We start from the raw sequence: 23745 nt of genomic DNA on the forward strand, positions 1-23745 counted from the left end.
AGGGAAGGAGCAAGGAGCAAGGGAAGGAGCAAGGAGCAAGGGAAGGAGCAAGGAGCAAGGGAAGGAGCAAGGAGCAAGGGAAGGAGCAAGGAGCAAGGGAAGGAGCAAGGAGCAAGGGAAGGAGCAAGGAGCAAGGGAAGGAGCAAGGAGCAAGGGAAGGAGCAAGGAGCAAGGGAAGGAGCAAGGAGCAAGGGAAGGGAAGGAGCAAGGGAAGGGAAGGAGCAAGGAGCAAGGGAAGTTTTTTTGTGAGGTTTAAGGACGCATAACTACTGAGGTCATTAGCACCCAGTCACTGTTGTTAGAGCACATTGAATCTAGTAAAACTCAAGGGGAGGGGGGGGGGGGGGGGGGGGCACCAGAAAGACCTGACAAGGATGCAGATAAAATAAGTAAAAAGGTTAGATGTCTTTGGACAAGAAAGTCAAAGTTATAAAACGCAGAATACGAGCAGCTGCTCGAGCGTCATCAGCTAAAATATCCGGTAAAGTAGATGGCAGGGACAGGACAACACAAGATTGACTAAAGCGGGACACTACAATAAAACATGGCGCACTGTTAATGCCTGACCACAAGGGCATTGCGGGGCTGGGTCACCGGAGAGCAGGTAGCGGTGGCTAAAACGGCAATGCCCAATCCGCAACCTGGTCAGAAGGACCTCCTCTCGCCGAGATGGTCGGGAGGAGGTTGTCCAAGCAGTTGGGAGTGGTTTTACTGCCCGGAGCTCGTTTCCTTGGAGGTATGACCAAGCATCCCACCACAACGACACAAGCCTCTTACAAACAGCCCCACGAACGTCAGATGACGGGACACAATGGGAGGCTGGCCGAGGCAGGAGGACTGCAGCCTTGGCTGCAGCATCCGCAGCCTCATTCCCAGGCACTCCTACATGTCCGGGAACCCACAGAAAGCTGACAGGAGAACCATTATCAGCGAAAGAATGGAGGGACTGCTGTATCCGTTGAACCAAGGGATGGACCGGATAGGGAGCTCCAAGGCTCTGAAGAGCACTGAGTGAGTCAGAGCAGAGTACATACGATGAATGGCGGTGGCGGCGGGCATACTGAACGGCCTGATGGAGAGCAAAAAGCTCGGCCGTAAAGCTGGAACAATGGTCGAGGAGCCGGTATTTAAAGGTGGCGGCCCCGACGACAAAGGCACAGCCGACACCATCGTCAGTTTTGGTGCCATTGGTGTAAATAAAGGTGTGACCGGCAAGTCGAGCATGAAGTTCGACAAACCGTGAGCAATACACTGCAGCTGGAGTACCCTCCTTCGGGAGTGAGCTGAGGTCGAGATAAATATGAACCGGAGCCTGGAGCCAAGGTGGTGTCGGGCTCTCACCCTCTCTGAAGTTGGTAGGGAGGGCAAAATCCAACTGTCGAAGCAGGCGACGGAAGCGGACTCTGGGGGGCAGCAGGGCAGACACATACAACCCGTACTGACGGTCAAGAGAATCGGCGAAGAAGGACTGGTAAGAGGGGTGGTCGGGTATAGACAACAGCCGGCAGGCATACCGACACAGCAGTACGTCGCGCCGGTAGGTCAATGGTAATTCGGCAGATTCAGCATAAAGACTCTCGACAGGACTAGTGTAGAAGGCTCTGGTCGCAAGACGTAACTCCCGATGGTGGATGGAGTTGAGACGGCGTAAGAGGGAAGGCCTAGCAGCCGAGCAGACGAAGCTCCCATAATCCAGCTTCGATTGGACAATGGACCGATACAAGCGAAGCAGGACAGTGCGATCCGCTCCCCAAGATGAACCGCTAAGAACTCTGAGGACATTAAGGGAACGTGTACAACGGGCCGCCAAATAAGAGACATGTGGAGACCAACACAGTTTCCTGTCCAACGTGAGCCCTAGAAACTTAGTTGTTTCCATGAATGGGAGAACAACGGGACCGAGATGTAAGGATGGGGGAAGAAACACTTTATAGCGCCAAAAGTTGATACAAACCGTCTTCTCTTCAGAGAACCGGAAGCCATTTGCCACGCTCCATGAGTAGAGGCTGTCTAGACAACGCCGAAGGCAGCGCTCCAGGAGGCATGTTCTCTGGGCACTGCAGTAGATCGTGAAGTCATCGACAAAGAGAGAGCCTGAGACATTAGGTGGAATGCAATCTATAATTGGATTAATCGCGATGGCAAAAAGGGCTACGCTCAAGGCGGAGCCCTGAGGCACTCCGTTCTCCTGGAGGAAGACGTCGGACAATACGGAACCCACACGTACCCTAAACTTTCGATCCGTTAAAAAGGAATCAATAAAAAGGGGCAGGCGACCGCGTAGGCCCCACCTGTGCATAGTGCGGAGGATACCTCCTCTCCAACAGGTATCATATGCCTTCTCCAAATCGAAGAACACGGCTACCGTTTGGCGCCTTCGCAAAAAGTTGTTCATGATGAATGTCGACAAGGTCACAAGGTGGTCAACAGCGGAGCGGCGGCGATGAAAGCCGCATTGGACATTGGTAAGTAGCCGTCGAGATTCAAGAATCCAAACTAACCCAGCATGAACCATGTGCTCCATCACCTTACAGACACAGCTTGTAAGAGAAATGGGGCGGTAACTAGAAGGAAGGTGTCCATCCTTCCCGGGTTTGGGTATAGGAACAACGACGGCGTCACGCCAACGCATGGGGACCTGACCTTCGGTCCAGACGCGATTGTAGGTACGAAGAAGGAAGCTTTTGCCCGCTGGAGAAAGGTGTGCCAGCATCTGAACGTGAATGGCATCTGGCCCCGGAGCAGAGGAGCGGGACAGTGCAAGCACACGTTCGAGTTCCCACATAGTAAAGGGGGCATTATAAGTTTCCAGATTCAGCGAGTGGAAGGAAGGTCACCGAGCCTCTTCTGCCTCTTTCCTGGGAAGGAAGGCAGGGTGGTAATGGGCGGAGCTTGAAACCTCCGCGAAAAACCGGCCGAAGGCGTTGGTGGAGTAAGGGTGGCCCCTGGGGCAGAGGGGGCGTGGGCCACGGGGGAGGATGATTTGGAAGGGAGGGATTTGGGAGGTGGAGGCAGAGACCCCGGATGGGGGGAGGAGGCGGATGGGGGACAGGATAGGGGTGAGGATACCGCAGAAGGAGTGGACACAACTGAGGCAAACAAAGTGGTCAACGGCACGGGATGGAGGCGGTCATACTTCTTCCTGGCCTCAGAATAAGAGAGACGATCCAAAGTTTTGAGTTCTTGTATCTTCTTCTCCTTCTGATATGCGGGGCAGTCTGAGGATCTAGGCGAGTGGATGCCAGGACAATTAACGCACCGAGGTGGTGGGGTGCATGTATGTTCCTCACGAAGGGGACGTCCACAATTGCCACAAAGGGGCTCAGCCTCACACCGTGACGACATGTGCCCAAAGCGCAAACACCGAAAACAGCGCATAGGAGGCGGGACGTAAGGTCGCACGTCGCACCGGTAGCACATCACCTTTACCTTCTCCGGGAGAACGTCCCCCTCGAAGGCGAGGATAAAGGCCCCGGTGTCAATGCGACGGTCTTTGGGGCCGCGCTGGACTCGCCGGATGAAATGCACGCCTCGGCGCTCCAGGTTGGCCCTGAGCTCCTCATCAGATTACAGCAGGAGGTCCCAATGAAAAATAACCCCTTGCGTCCTATTTAGTGCCAGATGCGGGACAATGGACACTGCGATGTCCCCTAGGCGGTCGCACGCCTGGAGCGCCGCCGACTGTGTGGCGGAGGTGGTCTTTATAAGAACGGACCCCGAACGCATCTTACTGAGAGCCTCGATTTCCCCGAAGATGTCCTCAATGTGCTGAACAAAGAACATTGGCTTGGAGGTGGCGAATGTCCCCCCATCGGTTCGAGCAGAGACCAAATAGCGAGGGAAGTACTTCGCCCCAAGCCTGCGGGTCTGTCCCTCCTCCCAGGGAGTGGCTAAGGGGGAAAGGGCAGGAGAACCAGAGTACCTTTCCTTTTGAAAGACTCGGCCGCAGAGCGACCTGATACGTGTTGATGTTTCATCTGCGAAACATCCGCCCCGATACCACCCACTCCAACCAGGGGCTCTCCCCACGGGTGCCACCCAGCCTCAGCAAGGGCCACCTGGCAGGATGACCGTTGCCGGGAGTCCTGATGTCCCAAGGAGACGGGCATCTACTCCTTGGCCGACGTGGGGAGGGTGCAGCTCAGGTATCGGCAGTACGATCCCTGTGTTGTCAGGGGGCTACAACCTAGAGGGTACATGACGACCCCACCACAACAGGCTGGCTACCGTGCTGGATTTCTGGTGCCACGGAAAGTCCATCATGATCGTAGGCGCAGATGGGGACGCACTATGGGCGTAACTTGTACAACCCATCAGGCGTTTAGGCCCAATTTGAGGAATAGTGGTATGGTTACAACGCCGGTACAATGCTGAGTGCCAAGGTCTTAGTGCACTGAGGACCAGTGGTACACCACGTAAGGCGTCCTTCCCCAAAAGGCTTGTACTTCTGTAGAATTTTGAAAAATGGAGGTCAAACCCCAAGGGGGACCATCACATAGAAGGCCGAAACAGTTGAAACTCCTTTTAGTCGCCTCTTACGACAGGCAGGAATACCTCGGGCCTATTCTTACCCCGGATCCGCAGGGGGGAGCAAGGGAAGGAGTAAGGGAAGGGAAGGGAAGGGGCAAGGGAAGGGAAGGGAAGGGAAGGGGCAAGGGAAGGGAAGGGAAGGGAAGGGAAGGGGCAAGGGAAGGGAAGGGAAGGGAAGGGAAGGGGCAAGGGAAGGGAAGGGAAGGGAAGGGGCAAGGGAAGGGAAGGGGCAAGGGAACGGAAGGGAAGGAGCATGGGAACGGAAGGGAAGGAGCATGGGAACGGAAGGGAAGGAGCATGGGAACGGAAGGGAAGGAGCATGGGAACGGAAGGGAAGGAGCATGGGAACGGAAGGGAAGGAGCATGGGAACGGAAGGGAAGGAGCATGGGAACGGAAGGGAAGGAGCATGGGAACGGAAGGGAAGGAGCATGGGAACGGAAGGGAAGGAGCATGGGAACGGAAGGGAAGCAGCATGGGAACGGAAGGGAAGCAGCATGGGAACGGAAGGGAAGCAGCATGGGAACGGAAGGGAAGCAGCATGGGAACGGAAGGGAAGCAGCATGGGAACGGAAGGGAAGCAGCATGGGAACTGAAGGGAAGAGAAGGGAAAGAGCATGGGAACGGAAGGGAAGAGAAGGGAAAGAGCATGGGAACGGAAGGGAAGAGAAGGGAAGGAGCATGGGAAGGGAAGGGAAGGGAAGGAGCATGGGAAGGGAAGGGAAGGGAAGGAGCATGGGAAGGGAAGGGAAGGGAAGGAGCATGGGAAGGGAAGGGAAGGGAAGGAGCATGGGAAGGGAAGGGAAGGGAAGGAGCATGGGAAGGGAAGGGAAGGGAAGGGAAGGAGCATGGGAAGGGAAGGGAAGGGAAGGGAAGGGAAGGGAAGGAGCATGGGAAGGGAAGGGAAGGGAAGGGAAGGAGCATGGGAAGGGAAGGGAAGGGAAGGGAAGGAGCATGGGAAGGGAAGGGAAGGGAAGGAGCATGGGAAGGGAAGGGAAGGGAAGGAGCATGGGAAGGGAAGGGAAGGGAAGGAGCATGGGAAGGGAAGGGAAGGGAAGGAGCATGGGAAGGGAAGGGAAGGGAAGGAGCATGGGAAGGGAAGGGAAGGAGCATGGGAAGGGAAGGGAAGGAGCATGGGAAGGGAAGGGAAGGAGCATGGGAAGGGAAGGGAAGGAGCATGGGAAGGGAAGGGAAGGAGCATGGGATGGGAAGGGAAGGAGCATGGGAAGGGAAGGGAAGGGAAAGGAAAGGGAATACAACCCGGGAAAGAAGGAATGCTGCAATAGTTTGGTGCCCTGTACTCGCCATGCACATACTCACGAAAGGACTGTGAGCCCTCCTGGGGGGTGGCGTATTTGCTTACGATTAGAGTGCTGCTACGGAAACTGAAGAATCTGGAACTTTGTAATCCTACCCATTCACAAATTAAAAATACGTGAAGTACTTTTTGTGGTGTCACCGCCATACACCACACTTGCTAGGTGGTAGTTTTAAATCGGCCGCGGTCCATTAGTACATGTCGGACCTGCGTGTCGCCACCGTGTGATCGCAGACCGAGCGCCACCACAAGGCAGGTCTCGAGATACGGACTAGCACTTGCCCCAGTTGTACGGACGACTTTGCTAGCGACTACATGGACGAAGCATTGCTCATTACCCGAGCCAATAGTTAGAATAGCCTTCAGCTAAGTCAATGGCTACGACCTAGCAAGGCGCCATTAGTAACATTGCATGTATCTAAAGAGTCTCACTTGTATCGCCACAAGCTCCAGATGCACCAAAAGGATGGATTAAAGTTAAGTATTCCAGAAGCTACGTACTTTTCTTTATAGCATTCATTACGTATCCTGTTTCAGACCTCACGCCCATCCAGCTTTAACTTAACGCATGTCTTTCGGCTTCCTCTCATTGTGTCTAGGCTGTCTTGTCTAGACACAACACTTTTATCGAAATTACTGTCCTCAGAGATCCAGGAGCTGGAAAGCTGTGTCTCCCACCATGTATACCAGTGACTTGAACCCATTTACTCATTCATTTTAAGTGACTTCAATTCTTAATCAATGTTTGCAATAACAATGAACTATGCTCAACGTCAGAGACAGGTGTGAGGAGATTGACAGAAAGAGGGTGGGGGGGGGGGGGGGGGGAGGGGGAGGAGGAGACACACAAACACAGGGGTGGGGAGCTGGACAAAGACAGTAGGTGGAAGGAATTCATTATATATGGACAATGACAAAAAGTGGAAGGTATATAACCTCCAATTCTTATATATATTTAGCAATTGTGAAACATTGCCATCTTCACTAGTTGTATATAAACAGAAAGGTGGCTACAATTAATATCTAATGCAGCAAATCCAAACTCTTCGAACGTTTTTCAGTTTTTTCACCCTTCTAAATGGTCAGTGTTAATGATCTATATCAAAAGTCATTACTCACTGTAACTTGCACCATATGTCAGATTAGACAATCTGACACGGTGAATGTATTGTGATCTGCAGCCTTCTTTTCCACACTCTTCAAAGTAAGTCATGTTACCATGCTGGAGCTCCAAACCCGGAAGGGTCAGACCAAATTCCACAAAGGAATCTGCTGTCTTTTCCATTGTGCTCCATGTTATCACGACTTCGTTTGGCTTATCTGCAATCAAGTTAAATTGCAATTCCAATTACTCCAATACAATGAATGACAATACAATACAATAAAATAAAATAAAATGTAACACTCATTTCAATAACAAGATAACAGTAATGCAATACTAAATACCAAACAAGTCATTAAAATCAGCTGATGCAAAAGATTCATGTTATTCACAACCTATCTGCCTAAATGAGTAAGAACTGAATCAATACATTACTATGTTTGTTAGTGAAAAGTTCAATCCCAGGCTAAAAAAAAAAGTCTGGATTGAGGATTTCTTTGTAGGAATGCTGCCACCGTTACCTGAAGCGCAAAATCATTAACAGATTAAAAAATGACTTAAGCTCTACCCTTCAGCAGTGTGTTGTGACTCTTGTCGTTCATGTTGTACATTAATGACTTGGCAGAAAATATTAACAGTAGCACCTTGACAGAGAGAGAGAGAGAGAGAGAGAGAGAGAGAGAGAGAGAGAGAGAGAGAGAGAGAGAGAGAGAAAGCTGCACGAACATTCAATCAGATCTGGGCAAAACTTCAAAGAGGTGCAAGTATGAGCAACATGTTTTAAATCAGCGGCAGCCAAGAAATCGGATGGTTGGTTTGGGGTAAAGGGGCCAAACTACAGGGTCATCAGTCCCTTTTTCCTGATGCAAACAAGGCTCAAGGTACAAAAAAACCCAACACCACACCTAAAAAGAACACTAATGGAATGAACAAGACGTGGAGAAAACATACACCACAAGGAAAGTAGAAGAAGGTTTTAAAACAGAGAATATGGTCTGGGCTGGCTGATCACAATAATAAAAGAGGATGAGCCACTCACTCTGCAACACATTAAAATGTTCACCTCAAAAAGCCAAGGCGAGATGAACACATGTAGCAAAAGACTACCACCAAGCCAAACAAATGTAAAGAAGGTGCGACAGATTTAAAATGGAGGGAGGGTGGAAATCTCAGAGAGAAGGCTAAACGCTCATCCTTAGATGGTACAATAACCCCTCTCATGAATAAAACGTAAAAACTAAATCAGCTGTTGAGGCAGCGTCACTCAAAACCGAAGGTAAGGTGCTGGGAAGGTTAAAGGTCCACCGGACAGAGGCAGTCTTATTAGCGCCACAGTGACACCGAGGTGGGTCCTTGCGATGGAGGAGGTAGCTATGTGTTAGCCACGTATGGCCAATGTGGAGCGGGAAGAGAACCACAAAGTTCCTGTGAGAGCCCCGCATGGAGGTCTTCCACACATTCAAAGTCTCCTTAAGGGCGCACAGTTTGTTGTGCGTACTGAGATTATGCCATTCCGTCTCCCAAAGCTGACAAACCTTGTGGCGTAATAATGATTGCAGGTCAGTTACAGGGATGCCAATCTCCAGAAGCTGTTTCCATGTAGCCTGTTTGGCTGTCAGGAAGTTCATTTCCTGGGATTCTGACATGGCCTGGGGTTCACACAAACACCACGGAACGACTAGACCTTTCCAGGGCATAGATGGACTTCCGGATGATCGCTACCAAAGGATGGTGGGGGTATCACTGGTTGATAGCTTGTAGGCTGCTCAAGGAGTTAGTACAGCAAAGAAATGACTTGCCTGGGCAAGAATGGATGGTCTCAAGAGCATGAGAAATGGCACCCAGATCTGCAGTGAAAACACTGCAGCCATCTGGCAAGGAGTGCTGTTCAATATGTCCTCCACGAACATACACGAAGCCAACATTACCACGTCAAGAATCGAGAAGTGACGGCAGAGAGCTGCGTGGTTAATTGGGTCCTTAGGACCATGTGAAGCTTTGGCCTAGGTGTACACCATGGAGGTGTATGTGAATGGACCTCGAGTATAGGTGGTAAACACAAGCACTACACTTCAGACAGAAGGGATCGGACACAAACCATAATCTTAAGCAATGACCTGGGACTCTGACGCACGAGATGAAGCGCCGTGGATGGGAAAAGGAGATGGTAATTCGGATGCTCAGGAGAACTACGATTGTGTGCAACATAACTGGTGATCACTTGTGCACACTTAACCTTCAATGGAGGGACTCTGGTATCCTCCACGACACTGGTTACCGAACTTGTCCTAAGAGCTCCTGTTGCCAGTCAAACGCCACAGTGGTGCACTGGATCGAGTAAACGCAATGCTGAGGGCACCGCAGAACCATAAACCACACTCCCATAGTCAAGGTGGGATTGAACAAGGGCTCTGTAGAGCTGCATCAGCTTAGAGCGATCTGCACCCCAGTTGGTGTTGCTCAGGTAGTGGGGGGTATTGAGGTGATGCCAGTACTTACGCTTCATCTGTCGAAGATGAGGAAGACACATCAATCGGGCTTCGAAAACCAGCCCTAAGAATCGATATGTCTCCACAACAGTGAGTGGATTGTCATTAGGGTATAGTTCTAGTTCTGGATGAACGGTACGACGCCGACAGAAGTGCACGAGACACGAGTTTGCTGCTGAGAACTGGAAGCTGTTGGCTAGAGCCCAGGGCTGTGCCTTACGGATGGCTCCCTATAGGCGCCGCTCTGCAACACCAGTACTGAAGGAGCAGTATGAAATGCAGTAGTCTTCTGCATACAGAGAAGGTGAGACTGACAGCCCGACAGCTGCTGCTAGAAGGTGAGACTGACAGCCCGACAGCTGCTGCTAGAACGTTATTGGCCACTAAAAACAGAGGTACACTGAATACAAAGACCTGCGGGATGCCATTCTCCTGGATACGGAAGGAACTATAGGAGACACCAACTTGGACACAGAAAGTATGGAGCGATAGGAAATTTTTGATAGAAGTCAGGAGTGGGCCACAGAGACGCCCCTCATATAATGTGGCAAGGATATGATGTCACCAGGTTGTGTTGGAAGCTTTTCATAAGTCCAAAAAGATGGCTACCAGGTGTTGGAGTCTGGAAAAGGCTGTCTGGATGGCAGACTCTAGGGAAAGTAAATTATCAGTGGTAGAGGGACCCTGGCAGAAACTGCCCTGGCATGGACCAATAGGCCACGTGACTCCAAGACCCGTCACAAGTGCCAACTTACCATATGTCCTAACAGCTTATAAAAAACGTTGGTGAGGCCGATGGGCCAATAGCTATCGACATCGAGCAGAGTTGAGCGCTGGGACGATGGGGCTATCCCGCCATTGCAATGTAAAAACACCATCACACCAGATCTGGTTGAAGATGATGATGCGATGTCACTTGTAGTCGGATGAGAGATGTTTAATCATCTGACCGTGGATCCAATCTGGCCCAGGAGCTGTGTCAGAGCAATGTGCAAGGACGCTGAGGAGCTCCCACTCTGTAAATGGGTTTATGGGGTTCACTGTGATGTTCAGTGTACGACAGGGCTTTCTTTTCCATCCGCTGTCTGAGGGCGTGAAATGCTGGGGGATACTTTTCTGACATGGAAGCTCGAGCACAGTGCTCAACAATTGGGTTTGTGTCAGTAGATAACACACCATTGATCTTAATGCCAGTAATACCTGTCGGGGTCTGGTACCCACAAACACGTCTGATCTTTGTCCAGACATGGAAGGGTGACATATGGCACCCGACACTCCTGTTTCCATCTTTTTATGAGCTGGTGAACGCATACACGGAGACGATTAAAAGCTATTAGGTGCTCTACAGAAGGGTGCTGCTTATGTTGCTGTAGAGCTCGCCGGTGCCCTTTAATGGCCTCAGTGACTTCCGGCGACCACCAAGGTACTGACTTTCGCCCGGGGAAACCTAAATAACGTGGTTTCCTCCTCAGAAACGTTTGTTCTAGTGAACTCCTCAACTACCACATTGATGGTACCATGTGGGGGGAGATTCAATGGAGACAGCAGAGGTGAATACTTCTGGGGATATGGTGCTGGGGGAGTGAGAGGAAGATGGGAATGTAGTCACTACAACACAAATCATCGTGGGCTCTCCACTGGACAGACGGGAGAAATCCTGGGCTAAAGAGGGATAAATCAATGGCCGAGTAAGTGCCATGAAAAATATTGAAATGTGTGAGGGGGGGCAGTATTTAAGATCCAGATGCCAAGCTGAGACGGGAAAGTTTCAACATCTCTACCTCAACCAGTAAGCACAGTGCCATTCCACAAGGGGTTACGGGTGTTAAAATCTTCCAAAAGTAGGAGAGGTTTAGGGAGTTGATGGATCAATGCAGCCAATGCATTCATGGGTACTGCACCATCTGTAGGAAGATGCATGTTGCAGACAGGTATTTCCTGCGTAGTCCTTAACCTGACAGCCACAGCTTCAAGAGGGGTTTGAAGGGGCATAGGTTCACTGCATACTGAGTTCAGGACATAGACACAAACTCCATCTGACACACTATTATAGTCGCTACGGTTCTTGTAATATCCCCTATATCCGAGATGGGCAGAGCTCCGCATTGCGGGGAACCAGGTTTCCTGGAGGGCAATGCAGAAAGCAGGTGTAAAGCTTAACAGTTGCCATAGCTCAGCCAGGTGGTGGAAAAAACTGCAGCAAGTCCACTGAAGGATGATGATATTGTGAGACTGGGTAGGCGTGAAGCATGCAAGGAGGCAGGTTACGCCTCAGGGTCAATGGCTGCCACCAATTGAGTATTTCTATCCATTCCTATTGTGGATGAGGCGTCAGTGAGATTCAGGTCCTCAGGGGACGCTGGTATCTCCACGTCAACTGCAGGTGCAGAAATGGTAGGGAGTGGTGGTGTTGAGGCCAGACTACTACTATCTTTGCTTGCCCTCATTTCTCTTTAGGGGCTTGCTGGCAGGACTTCTTTGAAGTAGCTTCAGGCACAGAGGAAGATCGTGAAGCACTTTGTGCAGCAGCTTTTGACTCCTTAGCCACTGGAGTGTGTCCACTGTGGCATTAGTGGATACCTTGGGGGAGAGGGTCCCGAGGGACCCCTTCCACACGAGAGGTGCAGAGGCGGCTTGTTTCTCCGGTTGGGGGACGGGGATGTGACCGATTTCTCCCACGTTTGGGGGCCTTGCTGCTGAACTAGGTACTTTGGGAGCAACGGAAGGCAATTTCCCCCTACCACCGAGAGGGGAGATGTATTCCGAAGGCCCGGAGGACCCACTGTTTGTGGCACAGAGGGTGGTAGACTACTACTTGTGATGGCGATGGTAATGTAGCTGCAGCGTACGTGGATGTCAACTGAACAGGGCACGATTGACCTTTTCAGGTAACTAATCACCCTCATAGGCCAAGATGAAGGCACTGGTAGCAACCCTGTTGTCTTTGGGCCCCCTGTAAATGAGCCAGATGAAATGAACACCCCGCCATTCTAGACTGGTGCAGAGCTTGTCGTCAGACTGCAAGAGGTCGCAATGGAAAATAATACTCTGGACCATGTTGAGGCTTTTATGGGGAGTGACGGAAACAGGAATACCACACAGCCGGTCACAAGTGAGTGAGGCCCGGTACTGGGCTGGGGTTGATGTCTGAATCAAACTGCATCACTCCTCGTCTCGGACAGCGCTGTCACTTCCTCTAACGTATCCTAAAGATAATATATGAAAAGCACCAGTTTGCTTTTGTTCTACAATATTTTTTTTATTGCTAACCGGTTTTCGGCTTACAAGGCCATCTTCAGACATTTACTGATTATTATCACCAAATAAGTTAAATGTTAGCAGACAACATTGGAAGAGAAGTAACACATCTAGAGTGAAGCAGAAACATACGGTGTGTAACATCTTTGCAATGAAATAGTAAAAACTGAACAGTACATAAATAACAATGGAGTTGACAGGAACACCTTTAGCACAAAATAGGAATAGCATGCCTACATAACAGTTTCTATTAATAAACAAAACTAATAAAATAAGATAAAATTAGTACTAGACAAGGCTGCATCAAGAGGTATGAAACATGGAGAGTGATACACAACCAATTAAAAAAGAAGAGACAGTTGTCAATGTAAATACAGAATACATGAGGAACTTAAGCAATATCAATAAGATAAACAGAAATTAGTAAATGCAGGAAAATTGAGGTGTTTGAGGGAACCTACAGTTTGAGAGTGTGATGGTACTGCATTTTAACATTAACATTATAATCAAAGCAATGGCTGTATACCAGTTTACATTAAATAAATGAGCAAAGTAAAATATGAACAGTGCTTGATGAGACAACTACAAGGGGAGTTAAACATGGACAGTAATACAAAGTATTTCAAACTCTGTGGACCTAGTAAACAAGTTAAAAGGTATATCTGTCACACACACTGATAAATTAGTATCCTTTGATGTCAGCAGTTTGTTTTCTAACATACCAGTAGTAGAATGTATTGACATTCTGACAGAGCTGATGCACAAGTCAAATGTCAATCCTGTAGAATTGAATGACTTGAGACTGGCCACACAGACCTGCCTTGCACAGAACTATTTCCAGTTCCAAGGCACTCTTTATAAACAATTAGATGGCTTAGCTATGGGTTCCCCTCCTAGTCCACTGTTGGCTGAAATATTTACGGACCATTTTGAACAAAATTTTCTAAAAACAGAACCTTTGAGTGCAAACATCAAATACTGGTTTAGATATGTAGATGATGTCCTGTGTATGTGGACTGGTACTACAAGACAACTCAATACATTCTTGAAAAACCTAAACAGTCAACATAAAAATATCCAGTTCACTATGGAAATTGGCAACAAATCCATAAACTACTTAGATCTCACCATTGACACCAGTACACACACACATTGTTTCAAAATTTACAGAAAAACAACAACTACAGACACAGTAATACCTTCTAGCTCACAACACCCCATAGCTCACAAACATGCAGCTTTCCACTCAATGGTACACCGTCTCATATCTATCCCCATGTCCAAAGATGATTTTAAAGCAGAGTTAGATACAATAAAATTTATTGCATCAGCCAATGGCTACAATCCAGTTCTTATTGACCACATCTTGCACAGAAAACAAAAACGGAAAATTATACCCCTCCTCTATGCCCCACCTGCTTCCCCATCCACTGTCTGCAAGGAATGGTGTACTGTACCATTTCTAGGTCAAGTATCACAGACTGTAGCCAAAGCACTGAAATCCTGCAAGTATAGGGTTTCCTACTATGTCAGGAACACTACAGCCCAGTGTGTTTTTAATAGCAAAGACAAGATCCAGTTATTAGCCAACAGTGGGGTATACAAAATCACCTGTTCTGATTGTGACAAATTTTACATTGGTCAGTCAGGCAGAGACATATCAACTAGGCTGGCTGAACATGAACGCAACTGGAGGTTGCAGAATTCAGACTCTGCATTTGCTGAGCATGTACTGAGTGAGAGTCACAACTACCAGCCAGTGTCCCATGTACTTCACTTAGCAAACAAAGGCCATAAACTCAACCTGCTGGAAGCCCTGGAAATTAACAAACATCTTGCTCACAGTCCAGATCTCATCCTAAATGACCAGACACAACTCAACACTTCCCCTCTCCTAAACTTCATATAATCATCTTTGTTGTTCATTACTTCCCACACTCTCTCTTCCCACATATTCCCATTTTCCTGTAGTCATTAAGTTGTTTTATTTGTTGCAGTTGTCTTTGTATTCCACATATGCTGTAGTTTCAATAGTTAAGGGTTTGCTTTTAACTTGTACTTGTTGTAACATTACGAGTCAAGATAGCTGTAACGGAAATTGAATAGCGTAAAGTTATCGTTAAAAACGCACGCCGCGCGATTTGTTACGATTTGGTCGGTCATAATAGTAGTAACATGCTTTCGAATACAATTAAAATATAACGGCGATACCTGTTTAGCGTTATTGGAAATAATATGTAATAAATTAATGAGTAAGGTAGCCGATCCTATAAGAAGAGGTAGAATTGGGCATATTAAGGTGTTTTGCTTTATATCGACTAAACCGATGATACGGCGTCTTTTTTTTCCGTTTACTCTTAGAAGAAGAAAAAAAAAAAGAAAACAAGTAACGAAGTGCTAATTGTGCATTGTGAAAAATATAGGGGCGAATTTTAAATAGCTACAGTGTATAATCAGACTAACAAATGGACATTCAGTTACGCGAAATAGCGGACAGTGAAGTGTGGTCATTAAATTGAGTACACCTACAGGGCGGTCAATTCCGGGATAAGTCTATTCGCATCTCACGAGGGCCGCGGTATTGAGACCTTTTTTTTTTTTATTTTATTATATCACGGAGAGCGGGCTTCAATTTATAAAAAGGAGAAAAGCTGTATCATTATCATTGACTGTTGGTGTTAAGCAACCAAAACTGTTCATCAAAGGGTTTCGGTGAATGAGTGGTGAATGCGAAATGAAACTGTGAACGAAGTTATGTTAAATAAAGCAGAAGAGACAAGACAGTTTGGTCGTATCTGTTATTATTCCATAAACCGTAACATTTATTCTCGTTGTACAAAGCCTTTATAGACAATTGTTATGACAATTTGCTTTGAAGGGATCTCGTTACGAGTTAAGTTTTGGGGGACCTGGTCAACAGGGGATAGTTCGTAGATCTTAACTACTGCAGCTATTCTGGAATCAGGTGCTACCGTGTCCGTTGTGTGTTGTCAATGGCTTAAGGTCATCATATCTCATGCTCTAAGATCGACGCGCCTTTCCTCTTGGTATAACGGTGTCTCACGGTAACCACGACAACGCCGACGGCGAAGGAAGATACGGTAGAAGTTGTATTACTGTCCATGTTTAACTCCCCTTGTAGTTGTCTCATCAAGAACTGTTCATATTTTACTTTGCTCATTTATTTAATGTAAACTGGTATCCAGCCACTGCTTTGATTATAATGTTAATGTTAAAATGCAGTACCATCACACTCTCAAACTGTAGGTTCCCTCAAACACCTCAATTTTCCTGCATTTACTAATTTCTGTTTATCTTATTGATATTGCTTAAGTTCCTCATGTATTCTGTATTTACATTGACAACTGTCTCTTCTTTTTTAATTGGTTGTGTATCACTCTCCATGTTTCATACCTCTTGATGCAGCCTTGTCTAGTACTAATTTTATCTTATTTTATTAGTTTTGTTTATTAATAGAAACTGTTATGTAGGCATGCTATTCCTATTTTGTGCTAAAGGTGTTCCTGTCAACTCCATTGTTATTTATGTACTGTTCAGTTTTTACTATTTCATTGCAAAGATGTTACACACCGTATGTTTCTACTTCACTCTAGATGTGTTACTTCTCTTCCAATGTTGTCTGCTAACATTTAACTTATTTGGTGATAATACTCAGTAAATGTCTGAAGATGGCCTTGTAAGCCGAAAACCGGTTAGCAATAAAAATAATATTGTAGAACAAAAGCAAACTGGTGCTTTTCATATATTATTATAATGTTGTTCTACCAAGAACCGATGGAAGATTCTGTTAATATCCTAAAGATGTTCAAACAAACAATTGAGGCTTCACAGGTAGAAAGGAGTCCCCGTCCATACTGTTACAGACTAAATACAGAGGCGAATATGGCTCTCTTCTTTCTGTGGCCCTACGTTCCGTTCCTCCCATGATGTAGTGAGGGATGGAAACGACTTAGGGTCGTACCTGTCAGCACTGTACTCGACCTTGACCTTCTTAGAGACTGCTGGCGCCTTACGGTCACCAGCAAGAGATTACTTAGTCCGCTTCATTGTAGGTCATCTGCCCTGATGCCACCAACTCCTATCAGGGGCTCTCTCCACGGGCGCCATCCAGCCACAGCAAAGGCTACCTCGCACGGAGGAAGTTGCCGGGAGTCCTAATGCCCCAGGAAGACGGGCATCTACTCCTTGGCATATGTGGGGAGTTTACAGCTAAGGCATCAGCAGTATGGCCCTGTGTTGTCAGGGGGCTACCACCAAATGGGTGCAAGACGGCCCCACCACAATGGTCTGGCTACAGTGCTCAATACTGGGTGCAGAGAAATGCAATACTGTCATGGGAGAAAAAAAGAGGACAGGAGACAATGGAAAAAGACGACATACCCCGGAAAAAGTCCTCGCCCAAATAGTAGAATTGCAGGTGGAGATGCAAAGCCAAGACAAGAGGTTCAGGAGATCAAATTTAAGGACACTATGGATAACTCGTGCACCATGTAAGGCATCCTTCCCCTATGGCCTGCACTTATGTAGACTCTGGAAAGTGGCAGGTCAAACCATTAAATGGGACCTGAACCTATTGGTCCGAAAAGTGTGAGACTCCTTTTAGTCGCCTCTTATGACAGGCAGGGATACCTCGGGCCTATTGTAAACCCCAGACCCATGGGGGAGGGGGGCGGGGAGTGTCCAAGAATTCAGCTTGCGAGCCATGCCCTGGGATGAGTACCACTGCGCTCAGCCTCAAAGCGCACTTTACCCACCACTGCAGCAACGTGTTTGAGTGCAGGCAGGGAGGAGAGGAGGACACTGAAAATGCACCGCATTTAAATGGCATTGTAGTCACACGGCATACAACTGTTTTATATTTCACACTTTGCAACATTCTGAAGAAGAGAAATTTGTTAACATCGAGTATAGATTTAAGTGTCAGGAAGTCGTTTCTGAAAGTTTTTGTATGGAGTGTAGGCATGTATGGAAGTGAAACATGGACGATAAATAGTTTGGACAAGAAGAGAATAGAAGCTTTCGAAATGTGGTGCTACAGAAGAATGCTGAAGATTAGATGGGTAGATCACATAACTAATGAGGAGGTATTGAATAGAATTGGGGAGAAGAGTTTGAGGCACAACGTGACAAGAAGAAGGGACCGGTTGGTAGGACATGTTCTGAGGCATCAGAGGATCACAAATGTAGCATTGGAGGGCAGTGTGGAGGGTAAAAACCGTAGAGGGAGACCAAGAGATGAATACACTAGGCAGTTTCAGAAGGATGTAGGTTGCAATAGTTACTCAGAGACGAAGAAGCTTACACAGGGTAGAGTTGCATTGAGAGCTGCATCAAACCAGTCTCTGGACTGAAGACCATAACACAACAATTAATGCAATTTTCTTTTTAATTAAATCTTTTTAATTAGATCAGAAAGTAGTCGTTTCTCACCTTGCAATGTCTAACTACAGGTAATGTGCAGTGAAGTCCACTTCAAAAGTTGGATCTGCAAGCCATTCTGGATGTTATAATTTTTGTCCTAGCATTCTTTTTTTCTTCATAAATTCAACAGTAGTGTGTTTTAAATTGAAAAATCATTCCAGGTATGTCACTTGACTCAACCAACATATTTAGCAGTAATATATAAAGTCTCCATACTCTTTGTTACATCTCCATCAAAAACTGTTGCAACTGATAGTAGAACAATGCGTGCAACTTCAAAAATTTACTACTTGTGCCACTAATTTCTTCACTTGCTGCATGCCTGCAAATTTGGCAAAAAGTGATTCTCGAGTTACAAAACTTTGAATCCCATGTGTCGACCACTTTAGTTTTTTACTCTTTCATTATCAAGTAAAAATTCTTTCTGCACAATATAGTAATATTGTTTCATAGCAAATCTCCATCACCCGTCACTTACATGACTGCATAATTATATATTGAGAATCCTCACCCTTGTCTTGTGTCATTCCCATTCATTTTTAAAGGCTCTGACAAGACATCACTAGGCTGACTCTTTTCGTGCAGACAGCCATCGAATCTGTAAATGTTCTTCATAACAGAACAAACAGCAAACTGTATACAGTGCCAACACCACGATTCTGCTGAACCAAAGAGATTTGTACCGACAAAAAAATGCCACACTGTAATACAAAATGAAACGTTGCGCTGTACCAAATACTTCTGGGAAGGGAGGAGCAAAGCTGACACAGGCCGAGCCTCGGCCCACCCGGCTTGCGTGAAGTTTGCATGCCTTTGCCAGTCCCGCTTAAAATCTTCAGAGATGCAGACTTGTGAATTTTCTGAATTCTAAAAAGATAGTATCCTGCGACTACAATATCAATGACACACAACTGGAATTACTGAACTCTTAGAAATATAGAGCAATCCAAAAGCTATTTCCAAGCACTGCTGCAGTGTAAAAGCAACATAGCAAGACTCTGATGCAGGTATATAAGCACAGACATGTAGGCAAGAGATTAGTGTGGCATTCTTGTGTTTCTGATGTGTGTGCGGTAGATGCAAAAACCTTAAATATGGCGATGTTACTACCTCGAGCACCCGCCCTATAGTCCCGATTTCTCCCTCTTCGACTATCGCATCTTTGGTCCATTAAAAAAGGCCTCTAAAGGTTGAGGATTCCTTTCAGACAAGGATGTGCAACAGGCAGTTACGGACTACTCCAAGCAACAGGACACGGTGTTTTACCAAACGGATTTATTCTACCCGCTTACTGTGATTCTGCCCAACTGGCATATCAAGTTTGGACTGTATGGCTTTCGAACAGGAACTTTTTGTCACCCATTATATCTTGAGTGTAGCAACTGTAGGGGTATGAAATGGAATGATCAAATAGTCCGAGTTATAGGTAAAGCAGACGCTCAGAGGTAGGTTATTGGGAAAATGCAGTCAATCTATAAAGGACAGCAGCATTATACTGTTTCCCGATGGTGCTGTAGTCTACAGGGAAGTAGTACCACACGAAAGTTGTCGACACATCGATGAGGATTTGCAGAAAATAATGACTGGCAGTTATCTCTGAATATTAGTAAGTGTACAATGTGAAAATCCCCATTAATGTACGAGTACAAAATAAATGCCCAATCTTTGGAAGCGCTAACATCAGTCAAGAATCTGGGTGTGACTATTCGAAATGATGTCAAACAGAACGATCAGATTACACAAGTAAAGGGTAAGGCGAACTTTAGATTGCGGTTTATTGGTAGAATCCTGAAGCGATGCAGTCCTTCAACAAAGGAAATTTCTTACACTACACTACACTTACTTCGTCTGGTCTTTGAGTACTGTTTGTCTGTATGGGACCCTTACCAGTTGGGTCCGATTCAAGAGATTGAGAAGGTCCAAAGAAGAGTGGCAAGATTCGTGACTGGTACATTTATCCATTGTGAGAGCATTACAAATCTCATAGAAAGTTTAAAGTGGGACAAACCTGCAGATAGACGACGCGTTAAATGGAAGGGGCTGCTCACTAAATTCCAAAATCCTATCTTCGACGAGGATGTAGAGCACATATTATTACCACCAACTTTCAAATCGTGCAATGATCACCATTCAAAGATAAGGGAAATTAGAGCCTGTACTGAGGTGTTCAGACAGACTTTTCCCCTTCCCCCCCCCCCCCCCCCCTCATGCAATCTGCTAGTGGAAAAGAGGGGGGGAAATATGACATTGGCATGAATAGTGTTCTCTGCCACACACTCCTCGGTGGCTAGCGGAGTATATATGTAGATGTAGAAAAGAGACTGCTTACAAAATATGCTTGTGATCCATCGCAGAATAGTGCTAAGGTGTGCAAGACTCACACCAAACAGATATAAAAGGTAATTCTGAACGTATATAGCACGCATAGCACGTGTGGAGGGGGGTGGGGTGAGGGGGGCTAAAGGGCCAGACAACAAGGTGATCAGCTCCTTGATCCAAGAATAGTGCGTCTTGCTTTTCCAAATCTCCTGATTAGATCAGAAAACATTCAGCCTCTAGTCGTGTAGAAGTAGAAACTTCCTCCAAAAAAGTTTTCTGGTGTAATTAGATTTGTAACAGTAAAATCAAGAAGGTGAAAAACGTTACGAACGTCTTTTGTGCCATCGATAGTAAAAGCAAGATGAAGAAAAGAGCGAAGTCAGCAGGTGGGTGCCCCTGAGGCTCTGCATGTGACAGGAAATGTCCCATACCTGAGGAATTACAGTTAAGAGTGCCATACATTCAAGGAAGTGTGGCACCTAGAACAGAAAATTGGATGTGGCAAAAAAGAGGCAAACTGAATCTAAAAGTAGTTAAAACACAAGTAAAACATGGATGAAAGAGTAGCCCAGTCAAGGAGATACGGTCAGGGATCCCCCATACCTATTATACAGCGGGATATACACTAACTCCAACCGCTCTGCCCCCGCTCTTAAGGTAGATTAAAACCTTATAACTGAGAATAAAAAAACCACTTTCACAGAGAAAATAGGTAACCAGGTCAACCATCCACAAATCATATGTCAATATTAGAGGCAATGAGTTCACAAGTCTATACTTGGTTAAAGTCTATATGGCCAAAAGGAGGGGGTGTTCCACCAAGATATGAGCTGTAAGGCTTCACGGTGACTATGTGGGGGGTAGCTTGTCGCGCGCGCGTGACAAGCCACACACACACACACACACACACACACACACACACACACACACACACACATGTTAACTTTATTAGGTGGGGCAGTAGCCCACCAGATGTCGCACTCCCAAAAGGAAAGCAGGGAAAAGCAACTCTGTGTGCATCTGTGTGTACCCAATCCATTTTGTGATCCTAATGTGAGATATAAAATGTAGGGAATAATATCAGATTTACAATCTCATATTTGTTCATGCAACAGTCTTTGTGAACTGAATATGACCTGTGTTCTCAAGATTCTTGTGTAAGATACAAGGTCACAAGACAAAATATTAATTACCCCCTTACAGGAGCATACTGGTTGTTTAAGAGTGCTGCCGGTGCCATGTGGTCATGTGAGCTTTCACAACTGACAAGTTATAGTTATGAAGTGGTGTGCATATGCCAGTTGGTTGGATGGAGAAACTGCTATAGGTGGACATTTGGCACAAATGGGGAAATTAGCTCTTCTGTTTGGGTGCGTATGCGACCACAACGGGTATGAACTTAGCCAATTTGTTTATGTCTCAATGCAGAATGTCCAATGTGTCTACAAGATATGATGTGTTGTATGCTCGTTAGTTGCTTTTATGTTATCTCATTGTCTCAGTAGAGCTGTACCACGGGAAACAAGGAGAGGATGTCGGTTGGTGGCCGGTACCCTCGTTCTATAACACAAACTGCACGCAATTAATAACTGGGCTCTTTATTCATAAACAAAGTAACTGAAGTTTCCACGTGCTACAGAACAAGCTCTCTTCTGTATAGTCGTCGTAGCCTCAATGCTGTTTAAGTAGAAGTCCGTTATATTCACTATAATGTTGCTACGAGCTGCCCATCTCTGTACTAGAGGTTAAGTCTGCAGCTCTGTCTCAGTGACATGCTGGAACTCCACGATGTACAGACTCGAATGGACCGACCTGACCGATAACCATTTTGGTATAATTCCATATTCACTGTACGAAATACAGCCATAACGAATTAGTAGTAGGCCTATGGACTTACAGTACTCAGTAACAGTCCATAATAGTGGATTCCAGTAGAAGATGCAGTTATTGTTAGTACATAAATACCCAACTACATATTAACATGTTTGGAAACAGTTCATCTGCTGGGCTGAGTGAGTGAGCAATCTCAGACCTACCCTCGTGATGTACGCAGCACTGCCAGTCTTTCTCGTGGACCTCAGTAATGTAACCCACTGCACGTGTAGCAGTTGGGCTTGTCGATCCTACCCTCTCTGGTAGGGGGGCAGTGCTACACATTGCTCCACTAGGCTACAGTGTTTTCATCCTCACATTTTTTGATGTGATACGGTAGTGCTCGGAGTAGTAGTAATACAAGATTATGATGAATCAGTTTAAATTTACAAAAACAGAAGTCTAACAGAGCAACAGAACAGGACTGACAAGCTCTACTGCTGCCCATGTGATAAGGTATGTCATCTGCTGATGTCATTGTGTTAACATTTGTTATCATTTTTGAGGTATCTCCCAACAGTTGAGGCCTCACTTGTCTTATATCAAATTACTTGTCTCAGCATCATCTACATCACTTCGGGATTTTTTAACTGTTAATAAGAATTACCCTGTGTAGATACTTTCGATTGAAATCTATTGATTAAGACAGAACTTTTTGGACCTTGTCCTTATCAATGTTTGTGCGATGTTCCATATAATGTAACAACTTTGTAACACACAGTCATAGTAAACAAGAGAATAATACACGTTAATGAGAAGCCTTGCATTTATTTCAAGAGTTGGATGCTGGACTTGTATACTCCTAACTTCCAACAACAATGAGAAGTCTCACGTTTACTCTCTTAAGAGAGGAAAAAATCATGCTCCACAAAGGAATTATCTGAACGGACAGAAGCTGGTAGATGTGATGATTACAACTTGAGAAAAATTGTGTTATTAACTCAAGAGAAAAAGCTTCACAAATTGAGGAAGCCAATAAAACGTTTTTCCACCTCCAGTAATTACCCAAGCAGTTATCAGGCTTGGTACTGATTGACAGAGTTGTCGGATGTCCCGAGAGATACTGTGGCAAATTCTGTCGAGACGGAACGTTAGAGCGTCAAAATCTCAAGACGGTTGAAAGCCCCTGCCCCTACTGCTCCAAACATTCTCAGTTGGGGAGAGAGATTGTGACTTTGCTGGCCAAGGAAGAATTTGGCACACATCAAGACATGCAATAGAAACTCTTACTGTCTGCTTCATTTTGCTTCAGCATTAAGCCCACGAAGCACACTGTGAAGGGCAACAAAACGGGGTGTACAATATCGTCGATATGTCGGCATCCTGTAAGGGTGCTGCCAATGACAACTAAAGGGGTCCTCCTATGAAAGAAACGGCATCCCAGACCGTCACTCCCAGTTTTCAGGCTGAACGGCAG

At 46.3% G+C, this 23745-nt stretch overlaps 1 protein-coding gene across 1 annotated transcript in view; it reads right to left on the reverse strand.

Annotated features, from left to right (window-relative positions):
* Positions 1-23745, reverse strand: part of LOC126424524 (acid phosphatase type 7-like) — a 196203-nt gene that overhangs the window by 111188 nt on the left and 61270 nt on the right. The window contains exon 3 of the mRNA XM_050087258.1: positions 6966-7166. Coding sequence (XP_049943215.1) covers positions 6966-7166 — 201 coding nt within the window. The remainder of the gene's footprint in view (positions 1-6965; positions 7167-23745) is intronic.

Source organism: Schistocerca serialis, chromosome 10, assembly GCF_023864345.2.
Source record: "Schistocerca serialis cubense isolate TAMUIC-IGC-003099 chromosome 10, iqSchSeri2.2, whole genome shotgun sequence".
Lineage (NCBI taxonomy): Eukaryota > Metazoa > Arthropoda > Insecta > Orthoptera > Acrididae > Schistocerca > Schistocerca serialis.